We start from the raw sequence: 19,599 nt of genomic DNA, 5'->3' as shown, positions 1-19,599 counted from the left end.
GAAATACCAGCCAGCCCGAGCAGGTGCCTGGCCGGGAGCAGGGGGGCGGTGGGGACCCTTGGATAACGGGCCAGGGAACGGAGCCAAAAAAGCCTGGAGTCCTTGATCTGCAATCCCAAAGCTCTTATCTTGCTCCTCAGGTTTCCTGCTGCTTGCCCCGGCCGGGGCTGCCCTCCCTGGTGTGCTGTGTGCAGAGGAGAAGAGGCTGCACAGGGATGTCTGTGCCGCAGGAGTTCTGGGTGGGGGGGCGTGGGGTCCAGAGGGATGGGGACATGAGACCCTCTGAAAGACACGCCGGGGAGCAAACAGGGATACCCCTGGCTCACATCGGTCCATGCTAAACCACCCAGTGCCAGCAGCGCTGCCTCGACCCAGCCACTAGCCAAAGATGCCGAGATGTCGCCGGGTGTCCCACACCTCTGGGGTGGCCCTGGGGGTGCGAGCCAAGGATGCCGAGATGCTGCCGGGTGTCCCACCACTTCTGGGGTGGCCCTGGGGGTGCAATCCCAGGCTGGGCACGGCCCCTCGCTCCAGCCCCGCACACTGCCGGGAAGCCTGGCACCTGCCCGTGGGTGAGGGAGGTGCCCCGGAGCTGAGCTGTGGTTAATGATTGATGGAGAAAGTTTCCGTGCTGATATCACGGCCACATGAAATAATATTTGGGGTGACTGTTCACCCTTATGCCTCTGACAGTGGCTGCACTCTGTCTGCCTTAGCCTGCCCCAGGAACAGAGAGCCCTGTCCTGGTCTCGATGGCCTTTCCCAGTTGCTCCCATGCAGCAGCTTGCTGGGACCAAGGTTGCTGGCAGCACGGGGCTGGGAAGCCTTTTGCAGAATCAGCCAGACCGGGGCTGAAATGACTTGCTGGAAGCGCCAGTGCTGGAAGCGCCAGTGCCTGTCCCGGTGCCGAGGGGTGTCACTGCCAGGGGACAGCCAGGCAGGGGACAGGAAGAGGCATGACCATGAGTGCTATAAATAGGGCAGTGCCGTGTGGCAGGTGGCCCCGGAGGGGCTGTGAGAGCCAGTCTCCCTCCGGCACTGACGGATTTCTAGAAGTCTCTGAGCTGCTTTTAACACCGGTGTCGAAAATCCCAGGCCAAACCAGCACCAGGGAACCCCCCAGGCACCTGGGGCAGCTCCATGTCACCCCTCCCCATGCACACAGACAGGGCTCAACAGCCGGGAAAACCTCAAAAACCACCCCAAGTCTGGTGAAACCCACGGTCGATTCTGGCAAGGTGGCATGAGGGCCAAGCCCGGAGCGATGGGCCTTTTGTCGAGCCAGGGGTCAGCTTACAGACGGACGACTGGCCCTTTGCCCAGGCAGCCGGCCGGGGTGCAGCCCCAAGCTGCCATGGGGACACCCCCAGGCAGTGCCAGCGGGGACCTGCGGCAGCCGTCCGGGTTTCCTTGGTGATTGTTGCCAGGTGAGAAACTCCAAGGCAGAATTTATTATCTTGGCGGATAACCGGAGATGTTCCTCGCCAGAGCTGTTACTGGACCATGCCCCGACACCCTGCCAGGCTGGACCCTCGAGTGCCACTGGGGCTAGTGGGACCCCCCGAAGGAGGGCCGTGCCCAGGGGTGCTGGGGCCGCTCAGCCCCTGGCATCGCTTCCTGGAAGGCAGCACGTGTTTTGGGGCTATTTCTGCCCGCTGGAGCGTCGCAGGCGAGGGCAGGAGGCGAAACCACAGGGACCTCAGAGCGGCACAGATGGACGCGGGCTGGCAGGGTGCCCTGCCTTGGCTACCCTAAAACCCGTGAGTATGTGCCCAGGATGGCACCGGGCACACCGGGACCCCCTCTTGGGACCCCCGGGGTGAGGAGCAGAGTGGGGGGGACACGGCAGTGGCGGGGCTGGGGGAGTTTGCTTGTGGGGAATGGTGGCTTGCGAGGGAAAGCAGTGGGCAGTGCAGAGCTATAGGGGCTGCCCAGAGCATTTACAGAGAGCCTTGAGCTGGGGTGGCACCAAAACCCCAGGTGACAGCAAGGACCAAGAAGTCGCAGCAGAAATATTTACGAGCTGTCCTGCTTTGCTGGGAACCACATCGTTCCTGCCCAAATAAAGCATCCACGGCGGGGCGAGGACATGCAGGGGCTTTGGGGAGGGACTCATCTTTCTATTTAATTTAACGCGTGGGACGGCAGTAGCAGCACAGTAGGTATGCAAATAGATGCAACGGCCCTTTAAATCCCGGCCCGGCTCTGGTGGCTAACGATAACCCCGGATCATACGAGCTCCTAAATCCTGAGAGCTAATTACAGGCGAACGCCCCGCGCTGGGGCTGGAAATGCAAGATAATTACAGCCTGTGCCAGGGAGAGCTGTCGGTGATGAACTGGGGTGCCGGGGATGTTTGCTGGCAGGCCAGCTGCGCTCCCCACCGCCACACCAGTGACCGTTTGGCCAGCTATTTTGGGTGAGGGAGGTTGTTTTTCTGGAGTTCTCTTTGCTGCCCCGTCACCGGTACCACCACCCCGCAGTGGATGCCGAAGCAGGGGAGGAAGCGTGCAGGGAGCCGGTTGCTTTTCACCCAATTTCTGGCTGGGCGCTTCCCAGCCGGAGCACACACCAGTTCCTGGGGGAGGCTTGGATTACAGCACAAGCTTCCTCCGCCGGGTTTCGCTCTGCTCCCCGCTGCACAGGGAAGCTGCCGGCTCGCTCCTGGAGCTGGGTGATGCCCCTGCGATGGCTACAAAGCCTTTCCCGGGCTCCTAGGGTGGTTTTGCTGAGAGTATTACAGTCCTCCTGTTGCTTTCCTGCGGGAAAGCAGGGAAAAGGAGAGGGTAAAGCATCCCTTCTGCCTGCCAGGATGCCCGGCCACGCGCAGGCGCAGCCTGGCTGGGTTAGCACGCTCTATACTCTTACAGCAGGTGGAACCAACCCGGGGGAAGCAGTTAATTAAAAGTAATTTTAACCCTTCCTGCCTGCTTTAGTGTCACAGCATCACCCACTGCCTGAGCTGGGACAGTAGCCAGAGAGGTATGGCTTCAAAATGTGTAATTATCGCAGGAAAGACTTATAAATGCAGCGGAAGAAGGTAACTCTGTTTTGTTATTAAGGACTTTAAGCCGTGGGGCAGCAGTGGCACGGCCCGTGCTGGGGGGCCACAGGCTCAGCCCAGCCTCCAGCCCGCAGCGAGATGCAGAGGGATGAGATCCTCAGGGCAGACCCAGTTTTTTCTCCCAGCGGGTTAAAAGAGCAAAGCTGGACGAGGCAATGGAGCGGCAAAAAGCAGTCGCATGACGAAGCAAATGGAAAAAAAATATTTCCCCGACCAGAAACTATTCTACAGGCTGCCGGGGCAGGAAAAAATACAGCCAAGTTATTGAGAAAGCAATGCAAAATCCAAACAGTTCAGGCTGTGAAAACCAGTCATTTGCAAAGCTATTTCCAAACTAAGTAAAAAGTTCCCAGTCACAGATTCCTGGGAACCCCCCAGCTGCCAGCCCGGCCGGCCAGGGCAGCGTGGCCATGCAGAGGGGACACAACTGTCCCCTCTTCGCTGCACATCGAGGTGGGAAACACTTTGTGATTTCACCCGGCACATGGAGTCTTTGGGGGATCAACACGTCCCCACCACCGCTCCGCGTGGCACCGGCTGAATGTTTAATCCTCGGCACAGAGCATGTTCCTGGGGGATGGTTCTCATCTGAAAAGGCATTGGGGAGGAGGGGGAGCATGGCCAGCCCCGCACCCGGAGCCGCTGCCCCCACCGCTGTGCGCTGGGCTATATTTGGGAAGGCGCAGCGTGTGCTTGGCATGTCCCAGCGAGCAATGTCTGCTCCGGGTCCTAGTGCGGTGGGAGAGGAGAGGAAAGGAGGAGAGGAGAGGAGAGGAGAGGAGAGGAGAGGAGAGGAGAGGAGAGGAGAGGAGAGGAGAGCTTGTAGGAGCGAGCTGGCAGCTCACCCCACCTGGGCTCTTTAAGGGCGCTGGCAAGGAGCTCCCTACCATTCCCAAACTTCTCCTTTTACAGGAGCCGAGGCGGCAGGCAGGCATGTGTAAGGCAGACATGGCTATTTTCAGCGTAGGGGGGCGGGGAGGGAGCCTGCTCCCCCGTCCCACGCACAGCCCGAGCTCCGGCACACGAATGGCCGCGCACGTCCGCAGGGGCTGGGAAAACCGCCCAGCAAATCCCCCCCTTCCACACGGCGGGGCAGCCAGCACTGTGCTCAAAGTGCCTGGTGTGAACACCGGGATTATACACATAATGAAGGCTGGGATTAAGGAAATAATGAAGCTGGGATGTTCTCCCGGGGAACTGACAGCCACACGTGGTGGCTGGTGCCTTGGGCATTGCCGGGTGGGGGGAGACTCCTGGATGCTGGTGCAAAGCACGGGGCAGGGACGCGGGCGGCACCGTGCCACCCTTGTGCGGGGAAAACAGCGTTTTCTCCATCCCTCTGCCTTTCTCTCCTGCTCCAGCTCCTGATGGTGAGGTCTGCAACACTCAACATGAGTAACCTGCAACCCACCTAAACCCCCCCGCTTTCCTAAGTGGTCCTAGAGATGCCAGCATGGTCCCCCTCTGTTTGGCACCTTGGGTTTTACCCTGATGGGCGCTTCATGGCTACTTCGCATGGTGTTGGACGTCACCTCACCCATCCGGACCACAGCTCCGCAAGGGCTGCTCCATTCCCGGGAGGGCTCAGAGCGAGCCTGGCCCAGATCCCTGCTCTGCTGGCCCAGATCCGACCACTGCACATGGGCACACCCTGGTGGGATGTCCCCAGCGCCTGGGCAGGTCAGTGACGGCAGTGTCCCAGTGTGTCCGTGCGGCCCGAGGCGCGCTGGGTTTGCAGGCGGAGGCGCAGGCGTGGAGGCGGCAGGAACAGGCAGCAGGGGCAGGATGGCTGGCTGGTGCTATCTCTGACACAGATCGCTTTTACAGCCTGCTGTTTACAGCGCGGAGCCGCGGGCAGGTAGGGTTAGGCTGGAGGGGTGACTCACAGCGTGAAGCAGAACACAGCCCGCTGCCTCTCCGCACCCGGCTCAGAGAAATGGGATAATAACTGGTGTGAGAAGCGCCATGAGGCTCTGTCCCTCCATTCCCCTGACGGCCGTCAGGGCGCCCGGACGCAGGACTGGAATTCTTGACTGCTTGAACACTCACCCTTAAATGTTTCATCATGAAAGAGGGGAAGACGAAATAAAAATATGATGAGTCGGAGCCCAGGCATTGCTCAGCCGAGGGCTTGGTGACCTGCCAGATTCCTGGGGGGATGCTTTTAATTTGGATAAATGGAAGTTGCGTAAATGGTAGAAATCGTGCGTTGCCCTTGCTACTAACACAGAGGTGTGGGCACAGCTGGCAGTGCTGCGCGGTGCGCCGGCGCCGGCTGAGCGCCCAGCCACGCTGCGTGCCGGGGCCGACGCTGCCATTGCCCGTGCACAGCTCCCACCCCGCGTATCCACAGGAGCGACCCGGCTGGCGACAGACAGACAGACACCATTCCCTTCGCCCTCTGCCCTGCTAGGGTTCTTTTTTTGGAGCAGCTGTTTTCCAAAAGCAGCTTGAAAATATGTAAACTATCATACCAGAGCGGAGCAGTCACACGTAGGTCTCCCATCCCCGCCGGTCAGGCCAGTCCCTATGAGCTCATGGTGTTTGTGGTTTCCTGAAGCAGCTGTTCAGCACTGGAAGGAAAAACGCTGAGCAGCTGGGGACACCGGGATTGCTTCTGTGTGGGAGAGGCAGCCTCCAAGGCCTCAGGCGGTTTTATTCCCAACTCTACTGCTGATAAACCCGATAGCCCTGGTAACTCTTCCAGCCTGGTAAAATGGGGGAAACTCTTGTGCATGGAGTTTGGGGGGGGGGAGCGGGATTCGTGCTTTGGGCTTGCACAGGGCTGGGCGAGCGATGGACACGGCAATCCCACTGTTAGCGTGGGCACCTCCTTGCAAGCTGGCCTGGCTGCCGAGGGATGAACACCCAGTGCCTTTTAAAAGTTACCTAAGACTTCCCAGCCTGCCTAAACCAGGGAAAATTGGCCGACCTCAAACACTCCCTGCCTTGTCTCATCTCTCCCAGCCAGCCGGCATGTGCCCAGGCGGGACTGAGTAACCCGTCTGTCACCGATGCTTGGGGCAGACAACGTGGCGTGCATCACCGCGCCGGCAGCTGCTGCGACACACCGCCGCTTGTGGTGGTGGGGGCTGGCGCTGGGGGCCACCATGCACGCTGGGCAGAGTGGGGACCCCCATGACCATCGATATGCGGAGCAGCCGAGCCGGCCTTGTGTTCCACCACTGTGCTGGGGATGGAGGTGTGGAGCTCAGCTGGCTGGCCCAAGCCTGCAGCGCAAATGGGCTGGAGAGGAGGGGACACGGGGCTGAGTGTCAGGCTCAGTGATGGGAGGTTTGGCTCTATTAGCAAGTCCTTATCCCATCACCTTGGACGTAGGTCCTTGAAGGCAATGGGAAAAGCATCGTGTTGTTCAGCAGTAGGCCAAGGTGGTCTTCATCACCTTCTACCTGGGTGCAGGAGCATCCAGGATGCGGGAGCTACGTCTGCCCCCGTAACATCCTACCCAAATCTCGAGGCCAGCCCTGCACACACACACACACACAGCCGCCCACCGGGGCTGAAGGGGTGTCCCTGCCATGGCTGAGCTTGCGAGAGACCAAAATGCTCCTTGCCTCAGCACCACCCTTCCTCCCACATGCCGCCCCACAGAGCTCAGGGCCACGGGGTGATGGGTGCCCTGGCCCAGCCCCACAGCCACTTCCCTGGGGCTGGACCTGGGGGCAGTCCCCTGAGGTGGGGTGGCAGTGGGTGCAGGCAGCTCTCTGGCCGCTGTGGGCAGGGCTGGCACACACACTGGCATCCCCTCCTGCCCCATGGCGGAACCCCACTGTCCCTGGGGCTGCCGGACACCTCTCCCCTGGGGGGACCCCTCATATGGCTGTGCTTTGGGGTGCTCATAGATTCCAGAGCCCAATTGGGCCAGGATTTGGTGGAGGGGTCCCTGGGAGGACCCCAGAGGCTAGGGGGCACACAGGGTGTAGCATGGGGGCTGGCAGGGCTGGGGGATTGGGGGTCCCAGGGTAGGTGCTGCAGGGCGGTCCTGGGGTGGCAGAGGGGTCCTGAAATGTGGGTCCTGGCCATGTTGGGGGTGTCCTGAGGCATGGCTTCCCAGCAGAGACAGGCAGTCCTGGGCTGCATCAAAAGACGCGTGGCCAGCAGGGCGAGGGAGGTGATTCTGCCCCTCTGCTCTGCTCTGGTGTACTGCATCCAGCTCTGGAGTCCTCAGCACAAGAAGGACATGGACCTGTTGGAGCAGGGCCAGAGGAGACCACGGAGATGCTGGGAGGGCTGGAGCCCCTCTGCTGTAAGGACAGGCTGAGAGAGTTGGGGGGGTTCAGCCTGGAGAAGAGAAGGCTCCGGGGAGACTTTAGAGCCCCTTCCAGTCCCTAAAGGGGACACAGGAAAGCTGGGGAGGGACTCTGGATCAGGGAGGGGAGCCATGGGACAAGGGGGAACGGTTTTAAACTGAGAAAGGGGAACTTTAGATTGGATATTAGTACGAAATTCTTTGCTGTGAGGGTGGTGAGCCCCTGGCCCAGGTTGCCCAGAGAAGCTGTGGCTGCCCCATCCCTGGAGGGGTTCAAGGCCAGGCTGGACGGGGCAGGGGGGCATTCTACGAAATGATTCTACGAAAGAAGGGGGTGATGGGGCAGGAGAGGAGGTGGGGGTCTCCTGGGGCAGGGGGCTCCACGCCTGGTGGCGACCTGGGCGCTGCAGCGGGGGGGTCCGGGGGGCAGGGGGGTGGCGGGACGCCGGGGATGCCTGGCCACGGGGACCCCGGGATGGAGAGCCGATCCCCGGCGGGGAGTCCCGCCCCCTGCCCCCCTCGGGGCTCGACTCGGCGGGGCCGGGGCCGGGGCCGGGCTGCCCGTCGGGTGTCGGTGCGGCGGGGGACCCCGCTCCGCCCCGGCCCGCCCCGGCCCGCCCCGCTCCGCCCCGCAGCGCGGCTCCTCTCTCCGCTGCAGCCCGGGATGGCGCCGCGGCGGGGCTGAGCGGGGCCGGGGCCGGGATGGACGGCCCGAGCGGGGGGTGCCCGCCCCCCGCCACCGCCGCCCCGGCGCGGGCGAAGCTGCCGCTCGGCATCGTCTTCTCGACGGCCCTTTTCTGCGGGGAGGGGGCGGCGGCCGCCGTCCTCTGCCGCTCCTACGGCCACTCCGACGACCGCTTCTGGCTGGCGCTCACCGTCTTCTTCGTGCTCTGCCCCTCCGTCCTGGTGCAGCTCACCCTCATCTTCGTGCACCGCGACCTCAGCCGCGACCGCCCCCTCGTCCTGCTCATGCACCTGCTCCAGCTCGGGCCCATCATCAGGTGAGCGTGGCAGGGGACGTGGGGACACCTGGCATGGGACACGGGGACCCCTGGCAGGGACGCAGGGACCCCCAGCATGGGACACGGGGACCACCGGCAAGGACACGGGGACCACCGGCAGGGATGTGGGGACCCCGGCATGGAACGTGGGGACCCCCATCAGGGATGCGGGGACCCTGGCATGGAACATGGGGACCCCCGGCAGGAACGCGGGGACCCTGTCATGGAATGTGGGGACCCCCATCAGGGACGTGGGGACCCCGTCAGGGATGCAGGGATCCCCGGCAGGTCACTGGGTACGAGCAGGGAGTGGTGCCGTGCAAGGCGAGGCACTCCGGGCACTGTCTGTCGGCAGAAATCTGTCCATGCAGCAAACCCCGGCGTGCCCAGAGCTGCTCCTGCTGGCCCCCCAGCCCCCTCCTCCCCGGGGACACTGCTGCTCCTGGCCCGCGGGGATCTTCTGCTCAGACACCCCTCCCCAGCGGTGCCGCAGTCCTGCTGGGGGGCTGCTGCCTGCTGGAGCCCCGCTCCAGGCAGGACTCATCTCTCTCAGCCTGTTGCATCTCAGCTGCTAAAAAGGCTCTTCGCAGAGTTGCTTTCTGCAGCTCACGTTTCCCTCTGCCTTTGGGTTTTGCCATGGTTTTGCTTAGGCTGGGGGCACAGGTGCAAATACTGGCTGGGGGGCTTGAGGGTGAATAGGAACAGGGGTCCTGCCCCGCAGAAAACGTCCCCAGGCCTGGGACGGGTGAGGGTTGTGGGACACGGAGGAGAGGAGCTGGGTGCAGGAGCGGGGCTGGCATGGGGGTTGGGAGGCCACCGGACCCTGCTGGGGAGAGGAGGGTGAGGGGGTGGATGTTGCACAAGCTGGAGAGGTGCTGATCTCTCACTCCTTGGGAATGCTGCGGTGCCTCCCCGGGGCTGCTGCCGTCACCCTGGCTGTCCCCCTCGGCAGGAGCTTGCAGGGGGTGCAGTGGGCAGCAGGGCAGAGCCACCATCTCTGCAGGGCTCCCTCCACAGGGCGCGCCAAACCCGCAGAGCTGCAAAAACACGGCAGCCTCCACCGCGCTTCCTCCATCACCGGAAACCAGTAGGGTGCCGGGGGCGCCCTCGTCAGCACGCTTCATCTTCAGAGGTGGTTGGCGAGCCTCACCGCAGCACCACCAGCCGTTGGAAGGCCCACCTCAGCCCGTGCTGGCCCGCGGTGGTGTCACGGCTCTCACCGCACTGACCACGGCCGTCTGAGACGGTTACAATGGTGCTTGGCCACTCGATGGAGATGGAGCCCAGCCTGCTGAGAAGGTCTGGCAGAGCATCAGGAGCAAGCTGGGATCGCCCTTGAAGCCGGGCCTTTTGGATGAAACCATTTTCCCATCAGCGTTTGCAAGGAGCCATGAGCGCCGGCCTGATTCCGGCAAGAAAATTTATCCAAAAAAAAAACCTCATTCCATTTGGGTCTGAAACAAAGCAAGGTCTGCTGTCCTAATGAATGCTCATAAATAATTACGTCCTGTTGGTGGCAGAGCCAGCTCGTCCCCGAGGGGGAGTCAAGCCCGTGGGATGGGTCCTCCTCTGCCCATCAGCTGGGGTCCTGCCCCCGTGCAAGGGGGAGCAGCATGGAAGAAACCTGCCCCCCTTCCCTGTTCATGAGGGTGCCCTGCGGGGAGGGGGCTGCGGAAGCGCTGTCTTATCAGCCTGTGTCACACTCGGCTTCGCCCTGCGCTCCCCTTCCTGCCGTCCCCACCAAGAAGGAAGCGTAGAAGTCTTCTGCACAAGAGGAGAGATCAAAGACGAGATCAGAAAGTTTTGCTTGCTTAGAGGAAAAGATGCATTTTGTGCCAGTTGGGAAAACAGAGCCCGTGGGTGATTAACCCCTTCCTGGAGCTCCCAGCACAGCTACAGTTTCCATACCCTGGATGCCGCACCTCTTCCACCCTCACTGGGGCTGTGATTGTCCCCCTACGCCTGATGACGGAGCAGAGGAGTGACCACTGGGCATCCCTGTGGTGGTCCTGGTGTGACCATGCCCTCATCCTGACATCCTGGGATCCATCCTGCCCTTATCCTGACATCCCAGGGCCAGGGACTGCCCGCAGCATGGCTAAACAGTTGCCCAAATCAGTTGGGCTGCACCCGGCAGGAGCAGGGTCTGGCTGGCACTGGGCGAGGGGGGGTTGGAGGTGCCGGGAGCGGGTCCAGGGGGCAGCGGGGAGGCTGGCAGGGTGACGGCTGCCACGTCCCCACAGGTGCATGGAGGCCCTGGTGGTGTACTGCTGGTCGGGGAAGGAGGAGGAGCCCTACGTCACCATCACCCGCAAGCGGCGGCTGCGGAAAGGCTACGAGGTGGAGATGGAGCAGGAGGTGGGCCACTCGGTGCGCCGTCTGGCCACCCACCGCAACGCCTTCAAGCGCGTGGCGGTCATCCAGGCCTTCCTGGGCTCCACCCCGCAGCTCACCCTCCAGCTCTATATCAGCGTCCTGGAGAAGTACGTCCCTGTGGCCCGAGGTAAGGCTGCCTGGCGCCTGGGACCCAGCAGGGCAGGGTGGCAGCTCCTTAGCCACCCGTGCCGGTGTGGCATCCGAACAAAGCTCTGGGGGCTTGCCACCAGACTCCCCTAAACATGGAGAGGTTTTACACTCGTCTGTCCCCTGGTCTGCTTTTCCCATGCCCAGCGCTCTGCTTTCCAGCTTGGATTGGGGCTGGGAGGGTGGGAAGAGCTGGTGGTGACTGAGGCACCAGGCTCTGCTCCCAGCCCCGGGCACTTGCAGACATCTGCCCTATGGAGCTGTGCCATCCGCCCGCTGCCCTGTCCCATAAAGCTGTCGTGCCCCTGCTCCAGGCTGCTCCGGTCTGCATCAGTTACTGGGGTTTTCCAGCTCTGACTTCCCCATGGTCCCTCCGTTGGATTTATTTCTGAGCCTTTCCCAACGGCTGGAACTCCCAGCCCAGCTCTCCCAGGCTCCCTCGTCTGCTCCCGGGGTGTTTATATACTCAGGGGCTGAATGTGCTGGAGCGAGCTTTTAAATCCTGCTGCGGCATGCTGCTGAGCCGGGCGTGCACCATTCCAACAGGGGAAGGAGCTGCCCTCGCCAGCCCACTCTCCTGGCCGTGCTGGGAGCCCAGACCTTGCCCTCTGTGCCCACGGAAAGGGGGACATGAGAGATGCCCCACGGAAACCCCTCCTTGGCCACGGCCCCCTGCGATGGCGTTTTGGGGAGCAGGAGCAGTGGAGGGAGGAGGATGAGCCCCAGCACTCCTCCAGCGGCAGATGCGGGAAGCAAATCCTGGTTGACACATTCCAGGTGACAGGTTGACACCCTGGCAGCTCAGGTGTCTCAGCTCAGACCCACAGCTCACAGACAACGGGGACCAGCCACGCGCCACGCGTTTTTTCCGTGTCGCGGCTTCCCTGGCTGCACTGAATGCGGGCAGCTGCCGGCGTTGCCTACGAATGACCTTGGCTTTGCAACCCTCGGATGAAGGTGGCTCTTGAGATGCTCCCAGGGCGAATGGTGGGCGACGGTGGGGTGGCTCTTGGTCCAGGTGAGGGCAGAGGGATGCTCGCAGCACAGACTGTGCCCCGCTCCCCCTTGAGCAGTATTTCTTGTGTAGGGCGGGGGGGTTGAAGCACAGGAACGGCCCCAGTTTGGCAAAGGCTCCTGATTTATTGGCGTAGGGAGAAAATATGGGAGCAGAGCCTCCTGCTGCCTGCAGCTCCCCCCCCCAGCCACCCCAGCGTGAGGTCTGTCCCCACCAGCCACCAGCTTGGCACCCCCTGCCTTGCACCTGGGCAGCAGAGAGGCTGGGCGCACAGCCCGGTCCCCAACGCTGCCTGACCTCCCTGCCTTCTCCTTCTGCAGCCGTCCTCATGGGCATCTGCCTGGTGTCAGTCACCTATGGAGCACTAGTCTGCAATGTCCTGGCCATCCAGGTCAAGTATGACGACTACAAGGTCCAGCTGCGGCCACTGGCCTTCCTCTGCATCGTGCTGTGGCGCAGCCTGGAGATCTCCACCCGCGTGACCGTCCTCGTGCTCTTCAGCACCGTCTTCAAGCACTGGATCATCCCCATCGCCTTGGCCAACCTGCTGGTGGTCTTCCTCTTGCCCTGGGTGCAGTTCTGGCGGAGTGGTAGCCACCTGCCTGACAACATCGAGAAGAACTTCAGCCGGGTGGGCACGGTGGTGGTGCTCTGTGCCTTCACCCTCCTCTACGCCAGCATCAACATGTTCTGCTGGTCGGCCATGCAGCTCAAGCTGGCCGACCGGGACCTCATCGACAAGTCGCAGAACTGGGGCCGCTTGGCCGTGTACTACGTGGCCCGGCTGGTGGAGAACACGGCCCTGGTCATCCTCTGGTACTTCTTCAAGACGGACGTCTACGAGAACATCTGCACCCCGCTGCTGGTGGTGCAGCTGCTCCTCGGCTACTGCCTGGGCATCTACTTCATGCTCCTCTTCTTCCAGTACCTCCACCCCTGCCGCCAGCTCTTCCACCACAACGTCGCCGACTTCCTGCACTGCGTCTGCTGCCGCCGGCACCCGCCGGGGACCCCTCTGTGCTTGCAGGCACCCTACGAGCCCGGCGTGAGACACAGCATCGTCTGAGGCACAGCCAGCACCTGGCTTTTCCAGCCGGCTACGGACACGGGGACGGGCAGTGCCGGCAGCCGGGGGGGGCTCATGGCACAAGCTCCCTGGCCCTGTGGTGGCAGCGGGTCCTGGTGTGTCCCCGCAGTGGCAGGGGGACAGGAGTGTGCCTGCCTGCCCAGGACTGCACGCATGGACACGAGGGTCTTACGGGGTGCCCAAGCCACCAGTGGCCGCGAGCTGGCTGCCATGTGGTGCACAGCCCCTGGGGTGCCCGGGCACCCCCCAACCGCCCACTACGGTACGTGCGGTGACCGTGGGGCCACAGGTGACGGTGGGACTGTTTTAAGCAGTAAAGAAACCTTTGCTGTGGCTGGGCGTGCAGGTGTGACGGGCAGAGGGTGACTCACACGGAGGGTGGGGACAGTCCTGTCCCGCCAGGGCTGGTGCGGGGGGGTGGGTGGGTGCCCACACCCGCTGCCCACGTAGCCCTGCTGCTGGCGGGCACCCACCCGGGACTGCACCGGCGGGAAGCGGGGATTGTGGGGGAGCCCCGCCATGGAGACAATAAGATGCCGGAGCATGAGATGGGGGCCGGCCTCATCCCACGCCTCCGCCAGCATGGCCATGGCTGCGGGCCAGGAGCAGCCTGGCAGGCAAGGAGCAATCCTGCCCAACCTGTTTCTCCAGGCCGGAAGCCCCGGCACCGGCTGCTGTTCCCAGCTGGAACGGTGGGTGCTGCAGCGCCGGGCACCCCAGAGCTGGGGACCCTGCAGCCGAGGGCAGGCAGGGGAGGAAGGGCAGCTGGCACAGCGATGGGGATGCTGATGGCACCCAGGGCTCCTCATCCCAAACCTGGAGTGTGACACCCCACCCCCCCTGCCCCAGAAACCATTTCTGCGTCGGTTTGGAGGGTGCTGGGTGCCCATGGAGGTGCTCAGTCTGAATTCACCTGCCCTGGAGTGGATCCCTGGGCTGGATCCTGGTACCTGTGCAGTGCCTACCCCTGGGATGCTCCTCCTCCTTTAGTTTTCTGGTAGAACAGGGGCAGGGAAGGCTGGCAAGGGCGACCGGGGAACGGCACATCTGCTGAGCCAGGTGCAGGATGGACCCTCCGTGACCTCCTCCCACCAGGAAATTCCTACCTTAAAAAAAAAAGCCCATTTTTGTCCCCAAATATTGCAAAAAACCAAGAGACACAGCATCCCCCCTGCAGTGCCCAGCTGTGGAGCTGGGGGGACCCCTCATCGAGGGGCCACGTGTGCTGGGACGGCGCGGGAGGCTGGTTTTTGGGGCTGGCCGATGGGGTCGGCCCTGCCTTCCTGGAAGGTGGCCTTTGAAACCGCCTAGCATTTCCTCAAAGGCTTCTGCGGGGAAAGTCCCCGGCGGTGCCGTTCCCGCAGCCGGGGCTGCCACACCGCCTGCCGTCTCCATAAAAACGGCGAGCGCGGGCAGGCGGGCACGGGCACGTCGCACCATGGGCAACTGGCTGGTCAACCACTGGTTCTCGGCTGCCGTCCTGGTGAGTGTGCGGGGCTGGGGGGGACGCGGCGGGTTATGGGGGCGCACGGCTCTAAGGGGATTGTGGGGAAAAATAGGGGGTGATGGGCTGTCCTGGGGCTGGGCTGTAGGGATGGCTAAGGAGCCCCTCTGCTCAGCCAACCTCCAAAGCCCTGGGGGGGTTCAGAAAACTTGAGGAAAACATGACTCAAAGGAAAGGAGGTGGGGGGCCCTAGTGCAAAAATTAAAAATGCCACCACTTTTGGCCGGGAGCATCCCAGTGCCTCGTCTCCCCACCTGAGAGCAGGAGGCCCCCGTAGGGCCCGCGCCGGGGTGAGGACCTCCACCGTGGGGACCATGTGCTGGTGCCATGCTGCGGCATCGCTGGTGTAATGGGGCTCGCCCGGCCGGCACCACACCGGGGGCTCGGCGAGGATTGAGGAGCTGCAAATGCGTGGGAAAATGGGGGTTGGTGGAAAGTTGGGTTATTTTCATTTTATAAATTACTTTAAAAAAAAAAACCCAAAATACAACAACAACAAAAAAAAACCAAATGCAAGGCAGAGTGGTTTTGGGAGCCCTGAAAAAAATAAATAATCAATGGCTGTGAGAGGAGCCATCGTGGGGTACAGCAGGGTTAGGCAGGGGATGGCTGTACGGTGGGATGGCGTGAACCATCTCCCTGGGAAATTTCCTCCTCCCGGAGTCTCCCCGGCTCAGCCCCGAGCACCCCCGGACTCTGCCCTTCTGCCGTGCGTCCGCCTTTCCTCCTTCCTCGTGCGTGGGTGATGCACAGGGATGTGGGTGGCAAGACAGTTATTTTGCAAGACTCCCACGCCTCTCCCCACCTTTGGCCCCGGGTCCCAGCCCCGTGCGCGCCGCTGCAGCTCATAGGGAAGCAGGAGGGGACGTGCTGCCCTGACGCCCCCCCGGCTGCACCCACCCCTGAGGGCTGTGGGGTAAGGGGGGGTCCCGGGTCGGGGTCTCTCGCGAAGCCATGGCTTTCCCCCGCAGGCAGCCTGGCTGGGCATCAACATCTTCCTCTTCACGTACTATTTTCTGTTCTTTGACTGGGATGAGCGGTATTTCTACACCAGGGCCATCCTCGGGGTAAGGTTCTTCCCCTCGGCACATGTGCCCCTCAGAGCCCTCCTTCAGTGGGGTGGGGGCTGCAGCACCCCACATCCCTTCCTTGTCCTGCCCTCTTGCAGCCCACCATCGCTCCATCTTAGTCCCCAGCCCGGCATTGCTATGTGCTGGTCCCTGTCCTGTCCCAGCCCAGCATTACCTCACTGTAGCTCAGCATCACTCCCTCCCAGTCCCCCTCCTCTCCTGGCTCAGCATCACTCCCTCCCAGTACCCAGCCCAGTTCAGCATCACCCCCTCCCAGTCCTCCTCTCCTGGTTCAGCGTCGCTTCCTCCCAGTCCCCAGCCCAGCATCGCTCCCTCCCAGCACCCAATCCAGCATCCCACAGCCCCGGTCCCAGCTCAGCATCACTCAGTCCCAGCCCAGCATCCCTTAGCCCCATCCCTTCCCAGTCCCAGCACCGCACCACGCTGGGCAGAGACGTGGGGGACAGCATGGCTGCAGGCAGATGTGCCCGTCTGTGGCAGGGGACAGCGCTGCTCACCCTCTGCCCTCTCCCCAGTCCGCCTTGGCGTGGGCCCGGGCATCGGCCAAGTGCCTCAACTTCAACAGCATGCTGATCCTGCTGCCCGTCTGCCGCAACCTCCTCTCCTTTCTCCGCGGGACCTGCTCGGTGAGTGTCCCGTGGTGACACAGCCAGAGCGGCCATCCCTGTCCCTATCCCCATCCCCATCCCTGCCCTGACGCCGCCGCCTCTCCCTGCAGTGCTGCCGGCGGACACTGCGGAAGCAGCTGGACCATAACCTCACCTTCCACAAGCTGGTAGCCTACGCGCTGGCCCTCTTCACAGGTACCGCCCTGCAGCGGGCTGGGGCACAGTGGGGACCGGGAGGCGGCCAGGTGAGTGACTGCCTGTCCCCTGCCCAGCCGTGCACACCATTGCCCACCTCTTCAACCTGGAGCGCTACAACCACAGCCAGCAAGCCACTGACGGCAGCCTCCCCGCCGTCCTCTCCAAGATGCACCTGCATGGCAGCAACAAGTGGCTGAACCCCATCCACTCCAACCAGACGGTGAGCGCTGGCCCCGGCCCCCAGCCCCCCGGCCATCCCCCATCCCCTGCCCACCCTAACCCACCCCGCCGCCCCTGCAGACCGTTGAGTACGTGGCCTTCACCACCATCCCGGGCCTGACGGGGGTCATCATCACACTGGCGCTCATCCTCATGGTCACGTCCTCCACCGAGTTCATCCGCAGGAACTACTTTGAGGTCTTCTGGTACACACACCACCTCTTCCTCGTCTACTTTGCCGGCCTCGTCATCCATGGCATCGCGTAAGGCTCCTCACTCCTCCCTGAAGGTGGGATAGCGAGGGGCAATGGCCGCAGACCCCCAATGGGACAGCCCTGCCTGCCCCAGGGGAGCGGTGCAGCCCTGGAGGAGGTTCACTGGGGCTGGGGGCTCTCCATTCCCGGGGCTGGCTAGCCCAGCTGGCCCCATGAAGCGCAGTTCAGCCCCATTCAGGGAGGCAGGAGCCGGCCCCAGGGCTCACCCATCACCTCCCCACAGCGGGCTGGTGCGCGGGCAGACGGAGAAGAGCATGGAGGAGGTGCACCCCCACCGCTGCGCCCAGTATCTCACGCAAAAGGACGAGGACTGCAGCCACGACTGCTGCAAAGACCCTGAGTTCGGGAGCATCCCGGCCGAGGTGGGACAGCCGCGGGGGAAAAAGCCCTTCCCTCGCCCTTGGGATGCTCCAGCACCAGCTCCCCCCAACCCTTTGCTCTCCTCCTTCCCCACAGTCCTGGAAGTGGGTTCTGGCCCCTTTCCTCCTCTACATCTTCGAGCGGATCCTCCGGGTCTGGCGTGGGTGGCAGAAGGTGGTTGTCACCAAGGTGGGTGGCGCAAGAGCCCACGCCTACTGCTGGCTCCTTCTCTCACTGACACCGGTGCCGCAGCTCCTTGCCCGGGTGGCCGTGGGGAGGTGGGCAGGGGCTGCTGCTGAAGCCCCTTGCCAAGGGATGGGAGCTGGGCACTAAGCCCTGTCCCTGCACTGCAGGTGGTCATGCACCCTGGCCACGTTCTGGAGCTGCAGATGCAGAAGAAGGGCTTCCGCATGGAGGTGGGGCAGTACATCTTCGTCAACTGCCCCGACATCTCCCTGATGGAGTGGCATCCCTTCACCCTCACCTCGGCGCCCGAGGAGGACTTCTTCTCCATCCACATCCGGGATGCCGGCGACTGGACGGGGCGTCTCATCGACACCTTCCAGCAGCAGATGCCCAGGTAGGCTGGGGAGTGCCTGAATGGACCCCCCTGGGGATTTGGGGAGGCCATACCTCTTACCCGGCCCCTCCCTTGGCCAGGATCAAGGTGGACGGCCCCTTCGGCACAGCCAGCGAAGATGTGTTCCAGTATGAGGTGGCCATGCTGGTGGGAGCAGGCATTGGCGTCACCCCCTTCGCCTCCATCCTGAAGTCCATCTGGTACAAGTTCCAGCAGGCTGACCAGATCCTCAAGACCAAGAAGGTGTGGGGTGTGCCATGGGACCAGCGGTGGGTTTCTCCATGCTGGGCTTCCCCATCCTTGATGTTGCACCCTTCCGCCCCTCCTGCCCTACTCCACCTTAATTAACCCCTCTTCCCCCCGCATCCCAGATCTACTTCTACTGGATCTGCCGGGAGACGGGAGCCTTCGCCTGGTTCAACGACCTGCTTGCCTCGCTGGAGCAGAAGATGGCCGAGTCGGGCAAGGCAGACTTTCTCACCTACCGGCTTTTCCTCACCGGCTGGAACAACAGCATCGTGAGTTGGCCACGGGCAGGCATGACTGCAAGGGGGACGCATAGGGTGGCCGAGTTGGGCAGGAGAGGCAGGGCGAGCTTGCAGGCAGAAAGGCAAGGAGCGGTGTTTGGTGGGCAGCTGTGGTGGGTGCTCCTCTGGGGTGAGGGCCTGGAGGTGGGCTCACAGGTGGTAGCCGGGGTCCTCACCATCCCTGCTCTGCCCAGGCCAACAACGTGGCACTCCACTTCGACACTGCTACGGACACGGTGACAGGCCTCAGGCACAAAACCATCTTTGGCAGGCCCATGTGGAACAGCGAGTTTGCGGCGGTGGCTGCAGCCCACCCCAGGTGAGAGCTGGGCAGGGGGTTCAGGGTGCCGGGAGGGACCCACTCTTCCCTGGCACCCAGCACGGGGTAGTGCTGGCTTTAGGAGGAGTGTGCTCATCCCCTGCAGGTTGCAGGGATCCCAAAAAGCTCTTAAATCCCTTTATCCGTGAGCCGTCCGCTGGGCGCTGACAGCCCCTGTGTTGCGCGCAGGTCGGTGGTCGGCGTGTTCCTGTGCGGGCCGGGGCCCTTGGCAAAGAGCCTGCAGAAGTCTTGCCACCAGCACTCCAGCCTGGACCCCAGGAAGGTCAAATTCTACTTCAACAAGGAGAACTTTTAAGCGGCAGCCAGGTTGGGAGCCTGGAGGGCAGGGACCCTGCCAGCCTCACCTCACCCCCCCATGCCAGAGCATGGCCAGGGATAAGCAGCTGCTGCAGAATGCACGCACCGAAGCCGGGCAAGACACGGCAAGTTACTCCTTCTCCATGAGAAACTCCAGGTTCAAAGACTGCTGCCTTCTTGACCCGGTCTACAAGGGTTCGTCGTGGGGGGGAGCGGGCCTGCAGCTCCACACGTTCCCCCGGTTGAGAAGCTGCGACGATGCTGCTGGAGCAGCAGGAGCGCCCAGCGGGCTGGGCAGAACCACGGGACGGGACACAAAGATGCCGAGCAAGCACTGGGGACTAAAAGTACCCCTCTGGGTTTAAAGAGTCCTTTGGGTAAATTAAACTTGCTTTCCTTTGCAATAAAAGCTGTGGTGGCGACTCAGTTCTGTGCAGGTGCGAAGGGAGCCCTCTCTTCGCCCCCTTGTAGGACTGCAATAAAAAGCCTGGTTAATTTTAAACCTGCTGGGGTGCGCGGTAAGGTGCGGGGGCTCGCTGCCACCGCCCAGAGCCAGGCTGCACCACCTGCCAGGCACTAACCAGCACGCAGGCTGACTTCAAATGTGGCTCACACAAGGGCAGCAAATTCTGCTAAAGCG

At 62.7% G+C, this 19,599-nt stretch overlaps 2 protein-coding genes across 3 annotated transcripts; both read left to right on the top strand.

The window, feature by feature from the left end:
• Positions 1-1,035: 1,035 nt before the first annotated feature.
• Positions 1,036-14,454, top strand: XKRX (XK related X-linked). Its single transcript, XM_054215062.1, has 4 exons — positions 1,036-1,760; positions 7,993-8,335; positions 10,579-10,838; positions 12,194-14,454. Exons 2-4 carry the CDS (start codon positions 8,037-8,039, stop codon positions 12,937-12,939), a joined length of 1,305 nt encoding a protein of 434 aa, XP_054071037.1. The 5' UTR covers positions 1,036-1,760; positions 7,993-8,036; the 3' UTR covers positions 12,940-14,454.
• On the top strand, positions 14,314-19,304 carry NOX1 (NADPH oxidase 1). Of its 2 annotated transcripts, none has more exons than XR_008468537.1 (13): positions 14,314-14,443; positions 15,436-15,531; positions 16,071-16,181; positions 16,274-16,358; positions 16,436-16,581; positions 16,662-16,843; positions 17,079-17,217; positions 17,312-17,404; positions 17,569-17,795; positions 17,876-18,064; positions 18,167-18,313; positions 18,517-18,641; positions 18,831-18,962. XR_008468537.1 is itself a non-coding variant. In XM_054215061.1 (13 exons), exons 1-13 carry the CDS (start codon positions 14,399-14,401, stop codon positions 18,955-18,957), a joined length of 1,686 nt encoding a protein of 561 aa, XP_054071036.1. In that variant the 5' UTR covers positions 14,314-14,398; the 3' UTR covers positions 18,958-19,304. The 2 variants fall into 2 exon arrangements, 1 of the variants encoding a protein (XP_054071036.1); XM_054215061.1 differs by having other exon boundaries at positions 17,876-18,038; positions 18,831-19,304.
• The last annotated feature ends 295 nt before the right edge of the window (positions 19,305-19,599 follow it).

Source organism: Rissa tridactyla, chromosome 9 (genome assembly GCF_028500815.1).
Source record: "Rissa tridactyla isolate bRisTri1 chromosome 9, bRisTri1.patW.cur.20221130, whole genome shotgun sequence".
Lineage (NCBI taxonomy): Eukaryota > Metazoa > Chordata > Aves > Charadriiformes > Laridae > Rissa > Rissa tridactyla.
The sequence above is the reverse complement of the archived record's forward strand: the minus strand, read 5'-3'. Positions and strand labels throughout refer to the sequence as shown.